General features: G+C 42.2%; 1 protein-coding gene across 4 annotated transcripts in view; it reads right to left on the bottom strand.

Moving 5' to 3' along the window:
* The window catches only part of JARID2 (jumonji and AT-rich interaction domain containing 2), a 278,174-nt gene that overhangs the window by 37,127 nt on the left and 213,275 nt on the right, over positions 1-27,772 (bottom strand). For all 4 annotated transcript variants that reach the window (XM_007973625.3, XM_007973628.3, XM_073005676.1 and 1 more), the window contains one exon: positions 17,096-17,272. In XM_007973625.3, the coding sequence (XP_007971816.2) occupies positions 17,096-17,272 (177 nt within the window). The remainder of the gene's footprint in view (positions 1-17,095; positions 17,273-27,772) is intronic.

The following is a 27,772-nucleotide window of genomic DNA, read 5'->3' as shown; positions in this document are numbered from 1 at the left end:
GAAAGGAGTGATGGATCTTTGAGCCAGATCCATTTTCTATTCCTAAATTCAAAAACAGCAATAAAAGCTAATAGCTAATATTTCTTAAGTGCTTCCTATAAGCCAGGTGAACTATGCTAAAGCCCTGAATGAAGTACACTGAGCCTCTGAATCCTCAGAACAACCCTACTGGACAGGACACTTACAGATGGAGGGGGTAAGTGCCTGGCACAGGCCATGCCACCTATCCCTGGCACATGAAGTCAGCCTGCCTCCCAAGCCCACCCCATCCCTCCCCAAACTCCAGGTGGCTACAAGTGAGAATTTCCAGTGTGCATGGTGCTTCCTACACACGAGGCAGAGACTTCAAAAAGAGAACAGGGATGCTCGGGGTTTCTACAGAAAATCAGAAATACCAATGTCATGGGTTTATCCTTCTGCTTTACCGCCTTTCCCCATGGAATAAACGAGCCTTTCACATCCATTTCTCTGGAACCCACAGGCCTCATCTCCCCACAAACAGTCCAGACAGGGCCTGTTTCTTCAGGGAAGGAGGAAGCAAACCCTGCTTCTGGGTTGCTTTAGGCAGATCAGCAAGGGGAAGCTATAGTGATCTTTTAGCCATCATCCTGCCGGAGGGAGTTTTCAAAAGGTTACTGTGTTCACTCATCCATCCGGCACTCACTGGAGCAACTCCAGGCCATCCCCACCCCAACCAGGACTTGCAGAACTTCAGGCAGAATCCCCCACCCCCACAGCAGCAGATGAAAGGGAAAATGTTCCTCCTTTGAACTGTAAATCTCTTCCTATTGGCTTGCAGAAGGAGAAATCAAATCTTTCCTCCTCTACACAGCTGAAAAACATCTTACCTATCTGTCCTTTTTGAAGACTCCCTTTTCCCCACCATTCAATCTCACATTGAATTTTAGGAGTCCTTTAAATTACATTAATGCCCTATAAACTGCAAATATCGTTCTGTTGCCATTTACTTTTCCATTTGCTGTGGTGCCAAATCTGCTAACAAATTTCAGTTTCTTACTTTAATGCTTAACGTATCCTTCTGTACATTTTCTCCCAGTTTTATTAAAGTATAACAATTAAAATGGTATGTTTACAGTATATGACCTTTTAATAGAGGTATAAAGTGATTATATCAAGCTAATTACCATATCCAATCCCCTTATATACTTTTGTGCTAAGAATATTTAAAATAAGCAACTTTGGAGTATACACTACATTATTAGTGACCAGTCACAAGGCTGTCCAGATCTACAGATTTTCTCCCTCCCCTCGAACCAACTTTGCACGCACCCTTTCATCAACATTTCTTCATTCCACCACCCATGCTTTCAAATGGTAAAATAATCTTCTAAGTTTCCTTCTAATTGTTTTCTAATTAAACTGCTTGGATTTAATTCTTTAGTCCAATTGTCATGGTATAAGATGGAGATTTCACATTTTCCCTATCTGGATTATCGGTTGTGAACCTTTACCTCAAAGTTCCTTCCCAGCACCAGTGATGAATAGATTTTAAAATACTGAAGGAAAGACCAGGCCACCTCAAAATATGGGATACAATCCGATGTTGTACAAGATTCTACTGGATACTCTCAGTTACAGAGAAAATGGAGAGTTTCAAATGGTTGGCATTTATTCTAAGTCTAAGTAACTACCCATTGTCAGAAACCATCAATCATGCCCAAGCTGGCAGTATCTGTGCTAGCTTTCAAGACAAATTAAAAGCAACATCCGTAAGAAGTCATACTTCAATGTGATTAAAAATCAAGCCAAGGGAACATGAATCTAGGCAATTCTTGACTGTTCACCAATTTTCTAAAGCAGTGAACACAGCTTATTAAAACATAGCATAGGAAGTAACTGGTTTTTTTTTTTCTTTTTTTTTTTTTAATCTCCAATACTCCTCCATACTTCTCTGTGCTTTCTCCTGCCATTAAGACATGTCTCATGGTGAGGCCTGCTACGAAGAAGCACCAGTTCTATAATTACTTCTCTTTATTCAGTTAACAAAATATTATTGTATGGGTTTGCCACCCTTCAAAACAGTATCTGCAGCTCATTCCCAGCTCTGTTGTTTGCAGCTGGGCAAGTTATCTAATCCTTAGTTTTGCCATCTACAGACTGGGGATAGCAGATGTTCCTGTAGGTAGAACATCTACCACAATGTCTGGGATTCAGTAGGTACACAGTATTTGGGAGACATTATTACTGCATGTTTAAAAGCGCCATCTCAGGTTACTGCACAATCAGATTGTGGGCAAATCTCAATTGCCTCATATCCCTCCCTGCAGAGTATAAAGAAGGCCTTCAATGCAGACAAACGCTGGTCTCAGTAAGACCCAATACAACCTCCTACTCCTCTGGGTCATTACACTGACCATGCCTGTTACATCTCCGACTCATGCCAGACCATGAATCAGAGTCTGGGGACAAAGTCCAGTGCAGCCAGGTGCCTCCTAACGCTTGCCAGTGTCACTTTCATGGGAAAAAGAGGAGCAGCAAATCACCTGCCTGAGCAAAAAGAAATACAACACTGAACACACCTCCCGGTTTTCCACCGGTGACACGTGGCCAGATCAGTGGATCTCAAAGGAGAACTCCACCGGTGACGTGTGACCAGATCAGTGGATTTCAACAGAGATTTACAGACCCTTTAAGTGGACCTAGAAACCCTTGCAGGAGATCTGCTAGGGTCAAAACTATTTCATAATAATACAAAGACATTATTTGCCTTTACAGTGGGGAGACATCTTCACTGATGGCACGAAAAATGGTAGGTTAACTATAAGGGAAATGCAAATCAAAACTACAAGGAAATACACCACTTTATATCGACTAGGATGATTATCGTACCGTAAAGATGGATAATGACGACTGATTGCAAGGATGTAGAGACACTGTAACCCTCACACACTACTGGCAGAAATGCAAAATGGTTTCTCCTTTTCAGATAGTTCCTCAAAAGGAGAAACATAGGAGTTCCCATATGACCCACCAATTCCATTTCCAGGAATGTACACAAGGGAAATAAAAAATATGTCCACATAAAAACTTGCACACAAATATTCAGGGAAGAATTATTACTAATTGTTAAAAATTGGGGGAAATCCCCAAAGATCCAACTGATACTTATTTAAACATAAAGTGGTATATCTATACAAAGAAGTATTAGCCATAAAAAGGAAATCAAGTACTGATACATGCTATAGTACATTTAATGGGTATATTCTATGATGTGTGAATTATATCACAACAAAATATATTTTTAAAATACGGGTGAAATCACCGGTACCTTAGCATAAACAAAGGCAATGGCTCCAAACTACTGTACACTAATCTAATATGCATTTCGTCCCTGCTACCATGGATTAGTAGCAGTTAAAAAAAAGAGCCAGTTTCACTTAAGAATGACCTTGATAAAGTCATACAAACAGTGAGTATGACTGAATCATGGCCCCTGAGCACATATACCTTGTGTGACAAAATGCTATTACACATAAAGCACTTCTCCTATATACAGAAATACAATGATCATCTCTAGGGAAAAGCGTTTGTGTGACTGTGTAAGTTTTTGGGCTAGCCCCTTTTTTTCATAGGATGTTATTTTTACTTCAAGAAGGACCAACGCAATATAGTTCTTCGGACTTCGTTATTTGTAGTTTTTACTTAGTTACTACGTTTTTCCAAAAACGAACAAAGCAAGCCTGTCTATTCAAGGCAAGTAACTAATAGTCATTGCTGCCAATGACAGAATTCATGCTTTCAGGCAAAAATTAGAACTTCAGAAAACCAGTATCTGCCATCATGAGTTTGACAGAGATTCTTTGACGATGTACCCTTGTTCATTACCAAAGATGCTAACAAGAACTCAGTGAACCATTATTTTCAAATGAACAACACAGGCTATGCTAGAAAATAGCGCATGGGTCAAAGGTCCATTCAAAGAAAAAGACAAACCAATGGATATTCATCTAACAGTATGAAAAGTTCACTGATAAAGGTACAGATTCCCAGAGTAAATGACCTGTAGGAAACTACCACTTGTAGAGCCTGCTATCCTATCAAGTACTGAAATCATCTATGAAGGCCGTTTCCCATGTACATACATGTCTATCCCAAGCTGATTTTCTTCATATACATCAACCAAACTATGTACTGCAACACTCAAAAGATGAATACAGAAGCAATCATAATATGGCTGTATCCTACTTAGTAAGACATTAACGAGAATAACAAAAAGGTCAAATAATGTAACTCTTAATAAGTTTTTGGTTTTGGACGATGATTATTTTTCATTACAGTGATACATCACTTGGCAGGGCAAGGCCAGTTGCTAAGCTGGGACTTTCACAGACAGTCCCAGAGTGTAACAGTGGTTAGCCAGCAGTATCTTTCTGATCTGAAAAAAACAGATCCTTCTTTGCAGTATCCGTACCTGAAACCAGATGCACAACTCTTTGATTGTTATTTTGAGGTCACAAAACCTACTGCTCAGGAAAATACTATGGACAGCAAAGCAGTGAGTACTAGGATTTTAGGAAAGGGGAACCGAGGGGTGAGGGAAGCAGGTGAAATTAACATAATGAACCAAACTGGCTGCCCTGAGGACTTCAGCAAGGTACTCTACTAAACAATATTTTCATAAGATATCTGGAAACAGAAGAGTTTTCAAACATACAGAAATTAAAAACTGAATCAAATTAACTTTGATTTGCAAACAAAGAGAACGTTTTCAAGTAAATCCACTTTTTGTAACCATCATGCTGTTTTAGAGCAGCGATATACCCAAATGGCAAACAAAGCCAGAAAGTCAAATCATGTGTTAAACGGGAAGTAAAAGGGGGCAGGGGGAGGACTGGGCAACACCGACAGAGCCAAAGACAAGGTATATTTTGTACTCAACAGCTCATTAATTTTAAGTGTCGTGGGAACCTGCCAGTTTTACTCCTCCAAGTAATTATCTTTTGTCTTAATTTGTAAGATTCGAGAAAGGGAGAGAAGAGGAAAGGAAAAAAATATTCACTCTCACAGGGAAAGATTAAACCCTGTGAACATAAGAGAGAAAAAGACAGAAAGTTCGATGTATAGAAGTCCTCCACACACCGTCCCCAATTAAAAGAAATAATTGGACTAGTTTCTTTAAGGAGAGAAAAAAAGCATTAATCACTGTGAACCATATTAGGAAATTGTATTGTGCTCAGATACAAATAGCTTTACATTAATGAACACAGACAAATATATTGATTTGTATACACATACTCTGAAAGTTAAACGGCCTATAGAAAAGTGTTTTCATACCACGGCAGGCAAAATCTTTAAATCCAAAGGCTGTTATTTTGATTTAGGGTCACCTCATCCCTGAGAAGGTAAGATTTGCTCCCAGTGAGGGATGAAAAAGATATGGGCAAAAGAAGTTACTTTAGAAACATATTTAACAGCAATCCTGTAACAATTTGAAAGGTGGAGAGCTACACTTTCCTAGGGGAATTCACATCTATACCTCCAGGGAGCTTGTCCTAAACAACGTTCCCCAAAAGCTTTTTTCCCATATTTAGAAGCTGACACGAATTTCCTGAAGAGACCCTCAAGGAAGGTCTGAAAAACTGATCGCAAGGTTTTTAATATCCTCACTCCATGCACACTCTTGACTTTGATTTCTAGTTCTGCTCACCAACCTCATTTGGGCCTCAATTCCCTGAACTATAGACCAGCTGGCTGCTTCCTCTTATTCGCCCTCCAGAACTTGCTGAAGTATTTTGAATAAAGTATATAAGTGCTTTGCATTCTTCAGAGAAAGGAGTTATGCAAATATAAGAAGGATGATCTTTTCGAAAGCTCTTGCTGCAATGGCAAAGATCCACATGTGAAAAAAATAATTTTTAGAGAAAGCTGACAAAGCTGGCCTTCTACTTTTACCTGTCTCCAAGCGCCACCCAGAACCAGATGCCCCTATCTTGCCAATTACCCATGCTAATAAAGGCACCTCATCCAAACACGAGAGGGAATCCTGATGTGTATTATTAGATTATTAGATGTGTATGAAGCAGGAGTCCTTACTTGGCATCCAGCAAAAGTTGTAAGATATCCTGCGATTATGCAATGTATGACCTGAAATAATACAGTTCGGAAGGCCTAACCTCCTTGAAAGAGAAAAATCTAGACAAGGACCATTACAGAAAGTCAGCTGAAACATCTGCTAGCAAGGCAACAAAGGAAAAGAATGAACAGAAGACCCTGAAGATGGGACCGAATTAACCCCCAAATTAAAATACCTTCTTCCTGTCCACACTCCGAAACAAATGAAAGGGGGAAAAAAAAGAGAGAGAGAGAGAAAGTCACTGTAAATACAGAAGAAATGTGTTAAGCAAGGGAAAAGAGATCCACTGCAAGTTTCTGATCTCAAGCCAGATATTTAAATGTACGCTTCATGTCATTACAAGGCATCCCTTACTTGGGCAAGACACAGACTCCATCAATTGGCTGGCATTAAATCCCTGTTACTGTACAAAAGCCACACTTGCTCCCTGGAGCCAGTTCAACTTTGAGTCACTATTGTCTGAAAACAATGGAATGTCTGCCAACCTGTGCCAACAGTTCAAATGGATTTTAATGTAGCATGTGTGAGTGTTGTAACCCGGTTTGCCCTGGGCCAAAACAGCGCGCTAACTTAGCTACAGCATCCGTGGAAAACTAGGGAAAGCTGCAAGAACACAGCTTAGGTGAGCAAAAGCCCCATTATCACCTTGCCTCCAGCCAGCAGCTCACTCGCACACGGAACAAACGTCAACCTGGGATGCAAGAGACGGAACCTTCAGCTGGCTCTGTACATAAGCACATTCTACTGGTTTACAGGCTTTGCAAAACTCTTCTGGAACTTTCATACAATGAAATCTCTTTCACTTTGATCACAATTATAACAGAAACCTGGAAATAGAATGTTTAAAGCCAATCACATCTTCCTTTTCTACAGAAGAACTTAAATTGTGTAATATTTTTCCCACCAATTACCACTTGGTTGCCACTCTCCTCATGATCTACAAGCGTGAATGCATTCTGTGCAATGATAAAATAACAGACTTGGATATAACTGCCCTTTATGCAAATTTCTTACATACATTCCTGCTAACATACGACACTAAAGATTAAAAGGCCATAAGGTCTTTATGAGAATATAAAGGTCAGGACAACAGAAAGACCATAAATCAGGATGAATGGTTTTTGTCATTGAAAAATGGCTTCTTGGCCCTCTTGGCCCCCAAAGGCACTGAGGAAAGGACGGCAGACCTGATGATTACTAGCCCCACGGCCTGTGTGGGCATCAGCCGCTCTAAAATGTTAGCGTTAACGGCAAGGGAGGAACATCTGGACAAACAGCCTTATGGGACAATGGGCAGTTGGTCTGCAAGGGTCTCATGCTTTATCACTGGCAAGAATCAAGGAAAGCACACAGAACTGCAGGTTACACTCAGAAAAGGACAGCGTTAACTCCTAAAGAACAAACGAATAAAATGTTTCTGCAGTTTTGGGTTTCATAAAACCCTAAATCCGGCCAGGCACGGTAGCTCATGCCTGTAATCTCAACACTTTGGGAGGCAGAGGCAGGCGGATCACCTGAGCTCCGGAGAGCCACCTGGCCAACGTGGTAAAAACCCCATCTCTACTAAAAGTACAAAAATTAGCCAGGCGTGGTGGTGGGCACCTGTAATCCCAGCTACTCAGGAGGCTGAGGCAGGAGAATGGCTTGAACCCGGGAGGCGGAGACTGCAATAAGCTGAGATCGTGCCACTGCACTTCAGCCTGGGTGACAAGAGCCAGACTCCGTCTCAAAACAAAAACAAAACACTTAAATTCCAAAAATAAGGATTTATAACAGGCCAACCACATGTGAAGTCAATGATAAGAATTCTGGCTCACCTTTGGATTTGAGGAAGGAATTTGTGACTCTTTACTACACACTGAAAGAGAAACACCCTTGAATATGCACATGCAGTTAGATCAGAATGCATCCCATTGACCCAATTGATTATACAAGTCATAGGCAACTTGGTCGTTTTCAAAGTAAAAACATTAGCATGAAAAAACTAAACACAGTCAGCCCTCTCTATCTGTGGGGTTCTGCATCCATGCCCAAGAGTAGTGTCCCCACCCTCACATATCCTCCCCGACAACACTAAGCAGCATTCTGAGTCAGGTATTAATAAAATAATTTTACAAAGGAGGAAAACTAAAGCTTAAAGAGGCTAAATAACCAGCCAGACACAAGGCTAGAAAGAGGTATCAGAGCCAGGAGCTTCTCTTCCACCACCAGGTATACCATCTTCTAGCTGCCTGTCACAGAAAGAATTACAAAGGCAGGGCTATGCATCCCCCAACACTGAACTCATGGGGCACGGGCCAGCTGTCCCAAAGGGTGTACCTATATCCCCCTAAGGCCCTACATAGCCAGTGGAACAAATACTTTAGCAAAGCAAGAAGAAACAGAGAAAGAATGATAATCCTGACACAGGAATTACCAAGACCTTCTACCACACAGAAACAGCTCACAACACAGTTCTGGTGAGGCTGATAAAGTCACAACACTCAAGGGTAATAGCTGACTCTTTGACAGTCCTTATCGTGTCCCAGGCATATGAGATACATAAACTTTCTCGGGTTTTCTTAGCAATTATAAGGTTGTTCCTGGCACCAGATCTTTTCAATCACATTACGTTAATAATATGCAACACGGCAGTTTCCAACATTAACTGTTGTAACATATATCAATTCACTTAGTTCTTACCAAAACCTATCATCTCTTCTTTAGAGATAAGAAAACTAAAACAGAAACATTCTAAGGTTGCAGCCACAAGTGTGTCAGTGCTGGAATCACGATGCTCTGAACCATTCTACCAAATGGCCTCTAAGGAACACTGCCCTAAATGTGTAAAGGGGGTGGGTTAGAAACATACATTGCATAATTGGTTTCCACATGCATTATTGCTCTAAAAACAAAACAAAACAAAACAAAACAAAAAAAACTCACATCCCATATTCCAACCCTTTGGAATAGTCACTTGCCTCAACAGGAAAAATAGAGCTACCAGAGGTTAAAAAGAGGTAAAAAGGATATCACATGAGAACTGTGATTGTGGGGGGAGGGGGGAGCATTTATCTGTTAGGGAGTTTTTGTTCCCACTGAACATGGCAGGGCTATGGCGAGCTCCTGACCCTGATGTACGACACCCCCAAACTACCCCAGACAAAGAGAGGGCTCGATGCCCCTCAAAGGCAACCACAGAGCCGAAATGTGATAAACTCGTCCAAATGATTGCTTTTTGGCCCTTACACAACATGCCCCTGGTGTGAATCTAAAAGCAATTAAATCATTCCAGCTGGGAGGCCAATGACATGTTGTTTAAAAAGTCTTCTGAGAAATATCCCTCTTCAGAAAAAGATGTGCACAAAAGAAACAATAGCCACTCTTCTTCCTTCCATTTTTTTAAGTAATAAAAAGCATTTAAAAAATATATATGCAGCTGATTTAGCAACAAGCCTTCACCAAGGTCTCCTCCACAAAGGACTGAGAAAAGCCAAGGCAAATTCATTCCAAAGGCATTTATTAATTCTTCTAGTCTACCTCACTTACCCCTGGAAAAAATAACCAATTATGAGAGCTTAAGAAAAATCCAGGCATTTCAAATATCAACTTGTAATATAAATAGCCGCAAAGCAGTGTTTTGATTGTGTTGTTTGGTTTCCAAACAGTCATTACCTAAGGGCTCTATTTTTAGAATCATTTGAGATTCTGTATATGTACCAGTATTTTGAAACTCTGATGTGCTATTGAAATAGAAGTTGCTGGAAGCATTGTTATTGTAACCCTTGAGTGCTAACCCAAGGTTAAAAGCTCATGTGATGCTGTCCAAATCATTTCAGATTATGTATTTTAATAAACAAATCCATTTCCATTAGGATGTTCAGTGGATTATAAATGAGCACATTAGAGTCCTGTGTAATGTTTGCAAAACAAAACATCTGCCTGGGGACAGCAGACTCTTGCAGGAAACTACTGGCATCAGGACTCCTGCTCCAAGGAAGAGGAGTACGGCCTCAGGCCCATGTGGAAGCTAATGGCAGGACACTGTGGATGGTGTGTGTGTCCTCTCCTGCCACCTCTGCCATGAGGCCAGATGTCCTGGCTCCATGCCCGGAGCCACTCTCCTCATCTGATTGTGGAGAAACAAGATGAAACAGCACACCCCTGGCAGTCTGGGTTCTAGGTTCTTCAGCTAGCAGTTGAAATAAAGCTGTTCTCCTTGAAATGTGGCCTAATTAAAATTTTGGCCAAATCTGCCTCGGTAGTAAAGCATCAGTTTTCCACACTTTGTATTCTGTGTGTTTATTTCTCCACATTTCAGCAGGGGTGATCCCTCTGGGGAGGATACAGATGTTGCTAGATTTCCTGACATGCCTCAACAGCTCGAGCATATAAAATAGGGAAAAGCACAAATCTGATAAGAGAAATACCCTGTAATGGAGAAGTCACAAAAAAACCAGCTTGCTCTCCCCTTTTTCTTGTGAAAGATTCAACAATTCTGAGCAGCTGCTTGAATTCACAATCGTGATGCCCTCACCCAGGTTCTTCCTGCTAGAAAACCTATTTTCACACCTGCGCCTTCTCCACCCAAGTCAGGAACCAAAAGGACATGAAGATCATCTGCCTCTATATTTTAATGTTTTCTAAAAATGTGGGAGTATAACTGAGGTGTGAGGAGGGAAGACTGAGCTCACCTTCTTAACTATATCCAAACTGTTCTTTCCATGCAGCCAGATAACTTATTTTCATCTAAAGCACACCTTGTGTTTTGCTTCTATTCACCAAGAGCACTCAAAAATCAGGGAACAGGGGTAAGGGCAGAGCATCACAGCTTCCTGAGGTCACAGGTACAGCACAGTCTGGCTCAGGTGCCTTGTCTGGTGGCACAATGTGGGGCTAGTGGGTTTATGTTGAAGAACAGGTGGTAGGCAATTATGCAAGAGAAAATGCTAGTTCCAGGACTGAGCCAGGACCTGGGCCTCCCTGGCAGTTCCACAGCACCTGATGTGGCCTGAGATGTGGCACTCTCCAGGACTCTTTCCTCTGTCTGCGGTTCAGAAGACGCCTTTTTCAGGTTCAGAAAATTGCTAACCTCTTTTCTGACAGCACCTGCAGAGCTCCAAGCTTGATTATATTTGCAAGGCACTGGTGCCTGATTGCCTTTTTATTGCGAGGAACCCTCTGTAGGAAGATCTGTTTCATTTTATCTTATGTCACATTTAAATAGATACTCCCTTTGATGACTGACGGATACCCATAGTGAAATCCCATTATAAGAAATTTCTAGGAATTCTGCTCTAAACTTACAGAGACATGGACCTCATTGAACTTCTGCAGAAAAGAACTTTTAGCTGTCATGGAAACTGTTGCCAAATGTGGTCTGTATTTATTACACATGGAAACAAAGCTCTAGGTGATCCCAGCAGTCTGACCACTTGGAGGATTCTTGTGTAAACCACTGGTGTCGACTGGGATTGGTACTGACTTTCAACAACTCAACCTTTGATTGGAGGATGCAACAGTACACCAGTTTTCCTAAGGGTTATAAGAGAATGAAGACAAAGTATAGACAGCAATGTGAGTGGGGTTGAAGACAGGGTGGAATATAAATATTTTAATCTGGACAAGTCACTATTATTTCAGGGAAAGAAGAATGGATTACAGGGATGAAATTTTAGATGGGAACCTTCACCCAGCTGAATAGTGATCTTGGAAATGTCATTTTCCTTGAACATATGACAATGGCTGGCATCCACCATTAGAGATCTGAATGGCTCTACTGTTGCCCATGATACAGCTTCATTGTTTCCTTATGCTGGGATATAAATGAATCAATGAATGGACACATGAATGCTAATCTACTCTATCATGCTGATTTCACAGAAGTAGAAATTAAGAATCAAAGAAGCTAAGTAAATGCCTTGCCCAAGATCACACAGCTAACAAAACAAGTAGCTAAAAACAGGCATGCAACTAAGTTCCTGATGACTGTTCGATGGTGGCAAAGACATTCCTAGGAAATGAACAGACAAAAATAACAACAAATATGCATATTGAGCAACACGGCATTATCTAGAAATGGCTGAGAAAGTAGCAATGTTGGGCATGAGAATATTCCACAGCTGAGAATGTTTAATTTTGAAAGAATGCTACACTTTGGTTTTTATCAATTTTGGATGAGATGATCAATAATTTCCTTCTCTGCTGTTGAAAACAATAACTTCAGAAATACTCTTACGTTCAATTAGTACCTCTTGCCTGAGGGATTACTCCCAACGTCACAAGTGTTTCCTTTAATAAACTGACGTCAGTTTGTTTCCTTGTCATCCATCTTAATATAACAGCGGATGTAAAACAGACTGGGGAAGGCAGCACAGCTAGCCAGCTACTGAGAGCTCAGTGTTTTTCTACAATACTGCCTGAACCTGAGGCTGACATTAGCTTTCTTCAAAGCTGACTTTGGTTTCATGAAACCAGCATGTTCCCCTGGGTCATCTGAAATCGGAGGAGCATTCCAAGGGGCCTGTCTATTACTAAGCTGGCTTTATTCCTTTCCCTCCACTGGCGTCAGAAGGAATCACTGACATCCTGTGGATTGTTACTCTTTGCCTTCCAAGGCCATTCAAGCCATGTGGCAACAGCAGGAAGGACTCCGCAGAGACCTATATCCCAGGTAGTGGCTTGTGGGGATTTTTTCTTTTCATATGACTTCACAAAAGACTTGGTACTCAGATGCCTACAAAGGGACAACAAATACACAAAACCCATAAACATATACAGAAACTACAAAACGTCTTTCTTAATGGAGCCCCAACAATCACTGGAGTATCTAAGCTGCTTACAGCCAACAGCCCCTGCCCCACACCACCCCACCTTAAGGACCTTGGTATATGAGTGTGAGTTGGGTGGCAGGACACAAGGGCTGGGGGGGAGCGGCGCACACACACCAGAAGACAAGGGATACAAGTCACCCAGGTAGCATCACCAAGTGACAGGGAATGACAAGAATGAGACACCGAAACCTATTTCATCAGGAGAAACACACGGATAGACCTGATTGTCTTCCGACATTTCTGACAGATGTGCCAGGAGACATCACATCCCATTAGCTCCTTGTGGGTAGATCCTATTGCCGTGTTCATCTGTGCTATCTTCCAGAACGCTTAGGTAAGCACATGGGCTTACATTTTTCTCATTTACACAGAAGTTAATCTTATTTGATTTAGGACAGAAAAGGCAACTCCATAAATGGTTAATATCATTCACTATTGTTAATATGGCAAAGATTCTATGATTATGTTTCAGCACTTATCACAATAAAACGAGTTTGAGCTCTCTCCAAATCCTCTACAAATACAGCAATTTCGAGAACATGTAAACATGAAATCTTTCCTAACACTTACAGGTATTCAGACTTGCTAAAAACTCACCAATTCTGTAGGAAAAATTCTAGCAGGGTTGATTTCATGCTTGTGTCTCTTTGACTTGCTTGGTCTTTTGAACACCCCATAGGAAATGGAATTTTTCTGACCAGGTTAAGATCTAAAAAATGCCCAGGGGTAGCAATAAAAAGAAAACCTCAGACTAAGATTAAAACTTCCCTACGATGCTGCTGAAGAGCAGTGAACTAAATGGCAGAGGACATGCCAGGAAGTGATCGCCTGCTCCAGGAACCGGCAGGCCTAACAGACTGAACAGGGAAATGGCTGGGGACTTCGGACAACAGAATGGGACAGCAGGAAGGACTGTAGTCTGGACAGATCTAAATACAGGTGTCTTGGGCCTGTAAGAATTCCCCCATCAAACTTCCCCTGAAGTTTAGATGAAGGCAAACAGATTGCACAGCCTCATGGATTCTCCCAAGATGGTAGTTCTGGGACTCTGCTGGGTTGAAATCAAAGAAAACCCATTCACAACTCAAATACAACATAATCAAAATGGTAGAAGCTTGGAGGTTGGGGGCAGGGCTAATCACAGATGATGTCAATCTAACTAAAGCTATAAGCCAGCTGCTCAGGGATGAGAGAAGGGCCTTTCAGTTTGGTTATCTACAAGTCTCAGAAAAGGAAGCACAGAAAGGTTTATAAGTTTCAGTCGAGTTAGTCCCCTGCCTAAACCCAGCTGGTATGGGTATGCTTCCTGCAGCTCCTCTATCTGATGCTGTGACTCTATTGTAAAAGAAAGGACGACAGAAGAGACAGGGAGGAAGAGAATCAGGAGGGAGGGCAAGGACACAACTCAGAAAAGGCAGTGGAAGGTGGGTGTGTCAGTGCTTACCCAAGATCACTCATTCCACCTAGTCCTCCCAGCCTGCAGCCAGGATACACACTATCCTACATCAAAATTCATTCCGGGACAAAAACATCCCAACAATGTTTCTGGAAATATCTGAATTAACAAGTATTAAAAAATTTTTTTTTAATAAAAAATGGAAAAGTAGAATCTCCTAAGATTTTTGAAACTCAGAAGTTTATCTGTGTAAATGCATACAGATATGTATCTACAGATAGTTACACTTTCCTTGACTCCTAGTGCCAATGACAGTGGTCAACGTGGAATCATTATGCCCTCCTTTAGGTGAGAGCTCAGCCTATCCTGTCACCCTCATTCTATCCCCTTCTTTCATACATTCCATGTAACGTGCTGCCAGATAGTCACTGCCCCTGCACATAACTAAGATCCATGCAGATGATGATTATTAACATTAAAAACTGAATCCATGAGAAAAATCAGCATGTGAATCCAATGTCTCTACATCAAGCCCAAACACTCTGGAAAACAAAGGAGTTAGGGACCCCAGTGCAACTGTACTAGTATACACGGGATTAACTCAACTGATCAAGACGTCAGATAAATTCACCTGGGTCTTTCCAGGTCACCAAAGAGTAGACGTCCACACTAGCAGAACAACAGGCAACAGTCCCAAGTACAGGCATTATTCTGCATCACTCTGTTTGCGGTATTCTTCCTCCTTAGAAATTACATCTGTACACTAATACCTGGATTCCAATTTACATATGCAGGTCTCTTCCAACCATCCCGATGCCCTGATGACTACAGCTGCAAGTAACAACCTTTTCCCACAAGGTTAAAATGTGGTTACATTTTGTATTTACCCCATCTCCCCAATTAAACCACAAGTCCTTAAAAAGACGTCGCACCCTCTACTATGCATATGTGTCACCTAAACACAATCAAAAGCAAGAGGCAAGCCAGATGAACAATTGTTAAGTGGACAGAGCGGAAAGGCCCAACAATAATGAAAGCTAGACAGAGATTTCAATCATGTCTAAGCTGTGCTTGTCCTGAGCCTCTGCTTCCCAGTGAATCCAGAAGGCAAATGACGGTTCAGTGCACAGGCACCAAGGAGAAAAATGAGCAGCATTCCTTTGCCTCCATCACTCACAGACAGCACTGATTTTCTGCCATTTGTAGGCAAGGCTTCTCTATCTTACAGGGTCTCAGTGGGTCCTAAGTAAAATAAGTCTAGTGGAGTAGCTGATAGAAGGGCAACAGAAAACAGCCATACCTCCTGACTCCCTCTCTTTGCTTCCCTCTTTTTTTTTTTTTTTTTTTTTTTTTGAGACAGTCTCACTCTGTCGCCCAGGCTGGAGTGCAGTGGCACAATCTCAGTTCACTGCAACCTCTGCCTCCCGGATTCAAGCAGTTCTTCTGCCTCAGCCTCTCAAGTAGCTGGAACTACAGAGGTGCGTGCCACCATGCCCAGCTAATTTTTTGTGTTTTTAGTAGAGACGGGGTTTCACCATGTTGGCCAGGATGGTCTTGATCTCTTGACCTCGTGACCCACCTGCCTCGGCCTCCCAAAGTGCTGGCCACCATGCCCGGCTTCTTTCCTCTTTTCTTACACTTATTCCCCCACTCAGTGCAATTCCAATTAGTTCAGGGCTACCACTGTGCTGCCTCTGAAATCACTCATTTTTATACCTATTCTACATCCTCCAATGTCTACTGGACAACCAATGTTTAGTAACCCTTGTTACTTTGGTCAGGGAATTGCCTACAATTACAACCTCACTGTGCATGTCCCCTTCTTCAAGTTATCTCCCTTTAAGAAGTCCTCATCACCGATGCCAGCTTTATGTTTTCGGGGCACAACTCCATTTAGGTCACTTCTCTATTGAAAAACCACTAGGCGGCTGGGCACGGTGGCTCATGCCTGTAATCCCAGCACTTTGGGAGGCCGAGGTGGGTGGATCACGAGATCAGGAGATTGAGACCATCCTAGCTAACACGGTGAAACCCGTCTCTACTAAAAATACAAAAAATTAGCTGGATGTGGTGGCGGGTGCCTGTAGTCCCACCTACTCGGGAGGCTGAGGCAGGAGAATGGCATGAACCTGGGAGGTGGAGCTTGCAGTGAGCTGAGATCGTGCCACTGTGTGCCAGCCTGGGCGACAGAGTGAAACTCCGTCTCCAAAAAAAAAAAAAAAAAAAAAGAAGAAGAAAGAAAGAAAGAAAGAAAAACCACTAGGCGCTTTCTATAGCCAACTTATTCATATAAGACGAGTTTCCTCACTGTGATACCCAAGCTTTTGCTCCTGCCTTTTCTCCTCCTCCTCCTCCACACTATACACGCAAGGGGAAAATCAGTCCACTTCAGAATGGATGTGCAATTCCATAGGAGGAATGATAGTTTTCTTCCTACACCATAGCTACCTGCCAAAATCACGTTAGTCATTAAAGGGGGGCACAGATATTGTTTCACCAAATCTTGACCATCCCCACGTAGATATGGTCTTTTCCTGTTCCGATGCCTGTTCATCTGCAGTTCTTATAGAATTTACCATCATCTCTACAACATCAGAGTATCTGCGCTCACCTAGAACACCCTGGACTACACTAAACTATATTAATAATCCCTTTGCTCATGAAGTATCTGGCCCTGGAGAAGCACCTAGAACGAGCTTTGCCTTCATCTCATCTCTTCTCAGCAGAGGCTCTCTTCCAGCTCTCACCAGGCGCTTTAGATTTTTTGTTATCCAAGTTCAACGGTGGACCTACCATGCCCGTTGTGAACATGTTTGTGGGTTTTTCCTTTCCTGGGGGTCGACTGGCATGAAGATGAAGCATTGTTGGTGGCTGTTTTGACGTCTTCCGTCTCATCATCTTCCTCCTCGACTTCCTCCTCATCCTGAGAGCTTCCGAAATACACCATGTTGTTGGGCAGCGCAGGAGAACCTGGTGGAATAAGAAAAACAGCTAATAAACACAGGCCTTGACCCTCACCCTTTCCGGAAGGAATACCACAATGAAGACTAAACCTAAAGCCTCAAAACTGAGGAGAAAAAACAAAGCAACTTATCTCTACTGCCATTTTAAATTTATTTTTCAAATACTCCCAAGATCATCTGTGCCTTTTGAACGAATTTCAAGCAAAATCCCCCAGCAGGAAGAAGATGCAAAACAGAACAAATCAAGATTTTTAAAATCGCATCTGAATATCTCTTGAGGGGAAAAAAAAAAAAAAAAAAAAAAAACACCTCCAAGGATGGAACAAAAAAATAATAAAATAAAAACACCTACCCACTGCTGAGGAAGATTACTCTAAATTAATAGACTTAAAAAAAAAAAAAAAAAAAAAAAAAATCGACCGGGCGCGGTGGCTCAAACCTGTAATCCCAGCACTTTGGGAGGCTGAGACGGGCAGATCATGAGGTCAGGAGATCGAGACCATCCTGGCTAACACGGTGAAACCCCGTCTCTACTAAAAAATACAAAAAACTAGCCGGGCGAGGTGGTGGGCACCTGTAGTCCCAGCTACTCGGGAGGCTGAGGCAGGAGAATGGCGTAAACCTGGGAGGCGGAGCTTGCAGTGAGCCAAGATCCGGTCATCTTAATCTTGCATCCTCAAAGGTTCTCATTCCAGATTTTAAAGTAACAAAAAAACAAGCTCAATATCATTACTTTTCTAGACAGGGTCTGGCTCTGCTGCCCAAGCTGAGTGCAGTGGTGCAATCACAGCTCACCGCACCCTTTACTGGGGTCAAGCAATCCTGTAGGCTGGAGCTACAGGCGCACCACCACACCTAGTTAATTTTTTATAATTGTTGTAGAGATGGAGTCTTGCTATGTTGCCCAGGTTGGTCTGAAACTTCTGGACTCAAGCAATCCTCCTGCCTTGGCCTCCCAAAGTGCTGGGATTGCAGGCATGAAGCCCCCATGCCCACGCTTAGGCTCAATATTCCAAAAAAAAAAAAAAAAGCCCAATATAGTTCTTCTTTATCAAACAAAGGCAATTCAGGAGATACAATCAAGTCATTCGTACATTATTTGGAACCAGAGGCTTCTAAAACACAAACAAAATCCCCTTCAGATAATAGTAAAAGAACTAAATAGGAAATTCATGTCTTCTCTTGCCTGCCTGCCTAGGAATGAGCTAAAAACACTCTAGTAACATCAACAAAGAGACAAATCATCAATTCACTCTTCTATCTAAATAGAGATCTCAAAGATCGCAAGGTTTAAACACACAGTTAAAACCATTTCTGTCCAGCTTTGTAACTATATGCTCAGTGACAAGGAAATGGAAAATGAGCAGTATCAGGAGCTGAAATGGCAAACCAAGCATCCATCTCCCCAAAATGCAAAGAGTACGTGGGACCTTCAACCCCTTCCTTTTCCTACAGGCATCTTCATGACCTACCAATGTTCAAAATCCCCCCAAATTATGTGAACCACATCACTGACTGGATATGCAACTTCAAAGGGATGTAAGTCAGCAGAAAGACCCTCTGTAGATAGAAGATTTCAACTTGGTCTCACAAAAGCCATTTTGATGTTTTGTTCCCCTCCCCTTAATTGTCTCTATTTAGAAGTAGATTCTGGACAGAAAGAAGGTTCTTAAACCTGACACAGACTTTGGGGAAAATCAAATAGAAGAGGGAGTAAAATAAAGAGTCAGGAGTTAAAAGAGAAAGAAAAAAAATATCTACCCCCATTTCCACTGGACCAAAATATACGCTCAATCCAAATGGTTTTACAGTTAGTACAAGACTGACTAGGAAAAAAGGAGGCTAATTAGCATGATTTTCAGTACAGTATCACCATTCATGTGTATAAACAGGTTATCTACCTAGTCAAACATAACAACATTGTTGATCCGTCCTCCCTAAATCTACCTTTACATGTATTTATGAAAAAGCAAGAGTAAGTACAGCCCTCAAAAAATGTTCAAATTATTTTACTATTGATCTAACATATGCTGTCAGTCATACTATTAGGAAAGAACTTGTAAGTTTTAGACTCTGCCATTAAATTTCCCTCTTTTAAAAGGTTAAATAGTTCCTTCCAGATAAAAATAGCCATGCTTAATTTCTTTTAAAGCATAGCCTTCCTATATTGTATCTTGGAGGCAATGACTAGCAGCTGAAATCCAAACGATGGAATGGTATAAAAACAGCAGGCTCTTGTGTAGATCTTTCTTATAGTAACTTCTGCAGCCAATTCAACCATTTGTTACAGGGAAACAGTAACAGGAGGAGCAGGAGGGACTGAAAAGTTACAGGCATGTATTTCAAGAGGAGAGCCATCACCCTTCCAGCCTTCCTCTCTCCCCTCAGTTGCAAAGGCAATAAACTCCACAAATGAGGCCATGTGGGAGCAATATAAAAATACAGCAATAAGGCCGGGCGCGGTGGCTCATGCCTGTAATCCCAGCACTTTGGGAAGCCGAGGCGGTGGATCACCTGAGGTCAGGAGTTCGAGACCAGCGTGGCCAATATGGAGAAACTCCATCTCTACTAAAAATACAAAAACTAACAATACAAATGGGGATGCACATTTGTAATCCCAGCTACTCGGGAGGCTGAGACAGGAGAATCACTTGAACCTGGAGGCAAAGGTTGCAGTGGGCTGAGACCACACCACTGTACTCCAGGTTGGGCAAGAGAACAAGACTCTGTCTCAAAAAAAGAAGAAAATACAGCAATAAGGCCCAATAAAAATATTCTAAGATTCAAAGAGAATCAGGTAAAAACCCATGTAAAACACATTAGAAATAAGGAATTAACTTCTACTTAACAGGATCTGTTCAGGATTTTTTAAAAACTCAAACATTAGAGAAGCAGCATGAAGCAACTATCACATTCCTCACACTCAAGATGTTGAGAGAAAGGGTGAGGATTGAGTTTATGTTGCAAAGAACTAAAACGGAGAAAACATCTAGACGCTCAGTTCAGCATCCAGACTTCGTTGGTATCCACAAAGGATAATATATTGTTTTTGAGACAAGGAATCACTCTGTCACCCAGGCTGGAATGCAGTGGTGTGATCATGACTCACTACAGCCTTGACCTTCTGGCTGCAAGTGATCCTCCCACCTCAGCCTCCTGCAGCTGGGACTACAGGTGCACACCACCGAACCCAGATAATTTTTTCATTTTTTGTAGGAATGGGGTCTCGCTATATTGCCAAAGCTTGTCTCAAACTCCTGACCTCAAATGATCTTCTCATCTGATCTCCCATAGCACTGGGATTACAGGAGTGAGCCACCATGCCCAGCCCATAGATGATAATTTTTTAACAAAAGCAGAAAACAACCAATATTACGAATGGATTTGTTTTAATGGCTCCTCCACAAAAACAAATAGGTGACGTGACCTGTTGAGTACTGGGAAAGAAAGTGAGGGGCTAAAATAGAAGAAATGTAAGATTAGAAATAGAAGACCAGTGAGGAATAAGGGCAATTCTGAGGAACTTGCTCTCAAAGTAAAACCTTCTAACAATATTAAGTCCCTCTGACGGAACTAGTCCTTAAGTCAGAGGTGGGAAAGAACACCATTTCTCCTACATATGGGAACAAGGAAAAACAGATTTTTTTCAACCCAGAAGATGATTCTGCTTCTATTCAGATGATTGGCACGTTGGTCTGGATCTAAAGGTAAAGTATCAACAAAGAAAAATGGGTAATGAAGGATTCGTAAATCAAACAGGGAATCAGGAGGTAATATGTTGGAAGAAAGAAGACTTGCAAAAGGGAAAGTATAGAAAAGGGATTGAAGCAGAATAAAAATGAACTCCAGGAGAGGAGGTCGGTTAACCACCACCAAAGTGCCCTTAGTTCAGAGGTTAAGTTTGTACCCCTTCTTCTCACTGGTGGGTAACCCACAAGGACAACACTGTCGTCCCCCCCAGCCGCCACCCCCCGCCAGCCCCGCCAGCCTGCACATGACCTGACTGTCCTCCTAGGCATCATCCACCAAGGGCAACTGCCAATCCATCCCCCATCCACCAGCAGGAGCACTCATGAACAATCGACATCTCCCCTAGAAGGAACAGACATCCAGAATTTGGCCAGGCACCCTCAAACCTGTCCATCTCATTAACCTCATGGACAAACTGAAGTAGGTACAAAAGAATAAAGCCAACAGAGTCTAATGCTGCACATGCCAATGCTCTGTCACCACGTGGTTGCTATAAATCCCTCTAAGAATCCTGCTGGCATGTCCACTTGAAAATCGCAGAGGGTCAAACTGTCATTCCAGACCCAGAGAAGCCACAGAACTGGCAAAAATGAGGCCAAAGTGCGTTCTTTTTTTCTCATTGAGACAAACGCAGTAAGATCATCTCATATTTCATGGGAAAGTAAAAATGATCATAGTGATAGAAAAGGACTGAATGAAGTAACAGCTCAATAACAACCTCAAATGTGTAAGACACAAAGCATCTTAGAAACTACAATTAAGACTTTTACATAAAAAGCATTTATTTCTTCTTTACCTAGATACAAGCTTGATTATCTCTTTTAAAAATAAATGCAGAGGAGGAAGAATCTGCTGGATACAAACAGGATGAAGGAAAGGATATTTCAAACCCCTCAAGACACACAGCAGACCAGGGTGTCACTGGAGAAAACTACTGCATATTCCTCAGTAGGGAATGGGTTAATGGATGAATTACGTAACTACATCGTGCTGAGTTGGTAGAAACTTCATATCTAGCAGACGTATTTGAAAACAGAACAGGCCGAGCAGGGTGGCTCATGCTTGTAATCCCAGCACTTTGGGAGGTCAAGGCAGGCGGATCACCTGAGTTCGAAACTAGCCTGGCCAGGAGTTCGAAACTAGCCTGGCCATCTCTACTAAAAAATACAAAAATTAGCTGGGCACAGTGGCAGATGCCTGTAATCCCAGCTACTAGGGAGGATGAGGCAGGAGAATCACTTGAACCCGGGAGGCAGAGGTTGCAGTGAGCTGAAACTGCACCACTGCACTCCAGCCAGGGTGACAAGAGTAAGACTGTCTGAAAGAAAAAAAAAAAAAAACCCAAAAAACAGAACAGTGTGTTTTTAAATTTTTCATTAAAAATAGCTTGTAACTTAATAGATCTTGGCACATAAGGGGTCAGCTTCATATCTAGACATTTTATTAGGGAAATTTTTATCCTCTAAATGTCAGATGAAGCAATCTTTTGAAAAGCTCATTGTGGGTCCAGGATTCACAAAAATGGGAATGGAGCTAGCTACAAGGTTGAAAACAACAGGAAGAGAGAGATGAAGACAGGCGGTTCACAACTTGAAAATACTTTCTAAAAAGAGGCCTTCCCCTTTCCACAGCAAGGCTCATCTACAACCTGCTGCGAAACACCAGTAAGGATGGTGAAAACAAGGGAGGCTTTCTTAGAAAGTGCTCCGCCGGCCAGGCATGGTGGCTCACACCCCTAATCCCAGCATTTTGGGAGGCCGAGGCAGGTGGATCACCTGAGGTCAGGAGTTCAAGACCAGCCTGGCTAACATGGTGAAACCCCGCTACTAAAAATACAAAAAATTAGCCGGGTGTGGTGGCAGGCGCCTTGTAATCCCAGCTACTCGGGCGGCTGAGGCAGGAGAATCACTTGAACCCGCAAGGCGGAGGTTGTGGTGAGCCGAGATTGCGCCATTGACCTCCAGCCTGGGCAACAAGAGTTAACTCCACCTCAAAAAAAATAAAAAATAAAAGAAAAAAGAAAAAGAAAAGAAAGGGCTCCGCAACCTCATACGACCTCTCCGGGGTGGACTCTGCATGGCGAAAACACAAGCCCCATTCACATTAATTAGCAAGTGAGAGAGGCTGACTTTTCACATGGAACACCACATCGTATCTCTCCTTTACAAACTCTCATTTTAGAAAAGTAACCAACAAAAGGTGTATGTTTGAGAGGTTTGGGAATTGTGTGGGATTTTTTTCAGGAGAAGCAGGGTAAGACTTTATGGGTGGTCATTATAAAAGTATAGTCAGTATAGACACTTTCCTATTAAAATTACAGGCAGATTTTCTCTCCCGATTATTCAAGTGCATTAGCAAATGTAAAAAAAATCTGAACTTGGATCAGATAAGAGCAATCAGAGTACGGAATGCATCTGCTCTTTGCCAAAGCCGTATTTCATTACTTTTCAGAATTAGCTGGCAATGTCTCCACAATATTTACTGAAGTGCAAACCAAATGTTTTCATCTGGACAAAAATCAAACTGTGGTATGTTACAACCACAACAGAGATCATTTTAATCCAAAAGCTTGCTTTCTCTAATTTAGGCTGTGGTTTCTATAAAATTGGATTCTTCTCTATGAATCATGTACACAGACAAGCCCTCCTGCCCATTATCTTCCCGCCCTTGACCAGTTCTTGATCTTAAGCAGCCAAACATCACTTGGCTATATTTTGGAAAGACCCTAAAGGGATTCCCTGTGCACTATCATTTAGCTGGAGAGTCAAATTCTACTGCTTGACCCAATTACCATGGGGCTGGCCCACTGAGTTTGTGTTTTATCTTCAGGATACATAAACAGAATGAAAAGTTATCAACCCTACTATCAAATTAAGAAACAAAACTTCAAAGTGAGCTGGCAGGGACTTGGGCAATGGATAGAAGATGAAAGAAGTCACAAAAGAAAGCAGTTGCACCCCAATACCCTAGTTCAGCAATCTACGTATGTATGTATGTATGTACCAAGCACTATACAAGGCACCAGAGACTCAAACAGGGTAGACGTCTACATTCAGCTCATATGTTCATGCATGTACAACATGTAAACACAAACTTCCCTAAAAGACTTCGGGACAAACATAACACGTCCAGTGGCAATCTCTGCCTATTCCTGGTCTGACTTTACAACTTATTAGGGAAGAATTTCCCAACTGGCATTCATTTGCCTACCAGATACTCCATGTGCTATTATTTTCTATAAGGTGACTTGCATTCATGTTTTAAATAATTTATCTCCATTGTATCAAGACAAAATTACTATCAATTGTCCTAAAGGAAAGGTAATGGTTAAAATTAAAATGAATGTAAAACATTCACTTAATGTCCTTTCTGGCATGAAGCGGGGTTTGTGTAGCAGAGACAGGGAAGCAGCCCTCAATACCATGAGCAAAACACAAAGGGAATCCCTATTCCTTCCTGAATAAGGAGGTGCCTATCCAATCATGCCCATCTTGCGAAGGTACTTCTTTTTAAATAGGTATGTCCAAAAAAAAAAAAAGGATACCAACCACTGAAAGGACTCTACATGGGATCCATGACTCCAGGATGAGGCCAAGGCTCTGGAAATGGCTTACTTGCCATGAGACTCGAGGTTACTCAACTGTACACAGAGCATAGTGTATTATATGTCGAAATATAATATAGTGTATTATATGCCGTATCAGTCGAAACATTTTTATGGCCTCAAACATAGGCAAAAGCAAGCTGAGCAACTCACAGTAAGGTGATATCGTTTTACTCATAGGTATAAAATCATACTGTCATTCTTTCCATAGGTGACAGCAAATCTTCTTTCCCAAATGGGAAAGTAAGTAGACTGGTTGGTGACCAGGATCTGGGAGATAGGGGGTGAAAATGCAAAATGAACTCAATGATTAGAATAAGCTGAACCTTCCGTCTTTGTTAAGGAACAAGGAGGGACGACGCAATGACCTCCTGGATGCATGGCCAATCTTTCCTTCAGCAACCCTCCCTCCTCCTCCTCCTCTTCCTGGATTACAGCACTCAAGAACTACCCCAATTAAGCACCCAGGTGTGCCTATCTAATCCCACATACAGAAATTTCCTGACATTAGGGTAGTATTCTATCTGCATGAGCAATTAACATGTGGGACTTCACAAGGAGAATACAATGGGTATCATACCACCTTCCCTCCCAATCTCCTACTCCCACGCTGATCTAGCATCTATGTCACTGAAAACTAACATTCCCTTACAACCTTTCCTATGTTGTGAGGCTGCACTGGCAATACAAAACACATTCAAATACACATCCAGTGAAATGCCACAAGGTCTATCCACGGTTCTCTTCATCTCACTGAATATACAAATCATACCACATAGCAGCAGACATGATGGTGGCCCAAGCCATCACAGTATTATCTCAAGTTGAGAAGAAGAAACCAGTAAGAAAGTGAACATTCTGGTCGGGTGCAGTGGGAGTGGCTCACGTCTGTAATCCTAGCACTTTGGGAGGCCAAGGTGGGTGGATCCCCTGAGGTCAGGAGTTCAAGACCAGTCTGGTCAACATGGTGAAAAATACAAAAATTAGCTGGCTGTGGTGGGGCACGCCTGTAGTCCCAACTACTCAGGAGGCTGAGGCAGGAGAATAGCTTGAACGTGGGAGGTGGAGGTTGCAGTGAGCGGAGATCACGCCACTGCACTCCAGCCTGGGTGACTCCATCTCAAAAAACAAGACAAAAACAACCACCACCACCACCAACAAAAATGAGCATTCTAACTTACAGCCACTACAGACAAAAGTCTTTGTGCGAATCATGTGAAACCCTCCTCAGTTCCCAATACAGAAGCCGAATACTAAACTTCCCTGTGGGACACAGATACCAGGGACTTTAGTGCTATCAATGAAACCCCTGCAGTCAGCAAGGTGCTTGGCCAACAAAACAGCACTGCCATACTTAAAGTCTTATTTCCACGTTCTCTAAGTGGATTTCAGAAAGACTCAAGGACTCTCTAGAAAGTAAGGGGAAGGCTAGATATGACTCTGAGAAGTACTACTGAATCTGTGCCAGTATTAACTGGCAGGAAAAAGAGGGCCTGGTTTATCTTCAGGGAGGGCACAGCATGGCCAGAGGCCAGCTGGCCTGTAGCAGGGAGAATCCTCACAGCAAAATGACCTACGGTCCTATTAATAACATCTGATCAAGGTCACAGGGCCAATAAAAGTGACCCATCCTTCCCCTCCTCAGACCTCAAAAATTCCAAGGTTTCAGATTTCTTCATTATTAACTGAAAAACTATCCCAACAAATAAACAGGTAGCTCAGCAGAACTGAGCTAAGTAACTGACTCTAGGAGAAAACCAAGCATGTGCAGAATGTAAGGCCACTGAAAGACCCTAGGCAGTGATGACACCATTCTCAAACATACACTTTCACTATTGCTGTTCTCAAAAACTAAGATGCAACACCTCCCAGAGACCCTCAAAAAAAGTTGTGTACCACTGGAGACAGTGTGCTTTCCTCCCCAAAGAGTTTACATAATGTAAAGTATTCCCATTTTGCTCAAGGAAGCTCATTATTAGCACCATAGTGTTTCTTGCAATTGGGGGATTACTTAATTGCTTTCTGGCAGGTTAATCCCCTTTCATTCTGTGACCTCCAAATCACCCCAGGCTTTTGCGTTTGCCCTACTTAGAATTCCTAGTCCTCAGTACTCAAGGCTAGGACTACATCAAAATATGTGTTCCTTGCCAACGAGGCCAGCAACGCTCTCTAGAAAAAACACCACAGGTGGACTTGTCTCTTCTATTACCTATGGTCTACTCAGCTGATCTTTTCGACAGCTCCACCTGAATCCAAAATCTAACTCTCTTCCTCTCCACTACCTCTGCCTCAATTCACTGGAAAAGTGGAAAATAAATGTACAGTTGGACCTCTGTATCAGAGGCTTCTGCACCCGTGGAATCAACCAACTGTAGATCGAAAACATTCAGGTAAAAAAGGAGACGGTTGCATCTGTGCTGAACACATACAGACCCATTTTTTCCTTGTAATTATTCTCTAAACAATATTGTGAAACAAATTTACATAGCATTTACATTGTATTAGGTATTATAAGTAATCCAGAGATTAAAGTATACATGACGAGGTGCATGCATGCAAATACCATGTACCCTGTTACACAATGGACTTGAGTATCCATGAATTTTGGTATCAAAAGGAGGTCCATAAAGCAGTCCCCTGAGTTATCAAAGGATGACTATATGTGGATGACTGCCTGAAGTATTAATTCTGGGCTAGTTCATACCCATTAGCTTTAGTTCACCTCTGCAGCAACTGTGTGCTGTAGACTCTAGAATATCCATTTCGCAGATGAGGAAGCTCAGGCTGAGAAATATTTAAATCATCTGCCCCAAGACTTGCCAGCCTTCGGCCAATGCTCCTAGGAAGACCTCCCTGCAGCCTCAATCGATTTTCTGCAGAGCTGCCAGTAACATCTTTCTAACCTTGTAGGTGTATAATGATGTCACCCCTGACTTGAAGAACCAAAGGGGCACTCCAGTAACTACCCCAGGGCATGCAGAATCTGAGGCTTATCCTAACCTTCTTGCTTTAACTCCAGGCCCTCCAACATCAATGCATGCCTTGGCAGGTGCTTCTACAGAACCCCTTCCCAGCACTATCCTCTTTCTGCAAAGGTTCCTAATGCACTGTAACTCAAGACCTGCAGCAAATGTCACCATTCCTTTGCAGCCA

This window comes from Chlorocebus sabaeus, chromosome 17 (assembly GCF_047675955.1).
Source record: "Chlorocebus sabaeus isolate Y175 chromosome 17, mChlSab1.0.hap1, whole genome shotgun sequence".
In the NCBI taxonomy this organism is placed as follows: domain Eukaryota; kingdom Metazoa; phylum Chordata; class Mammalia; order Primates; family Cercopithecidae; genus Chlorocebus; species Chlorocebus sabaeus.
This window is presented reverse-complemented; position numbering and strand designations above follow the sequence as displayed.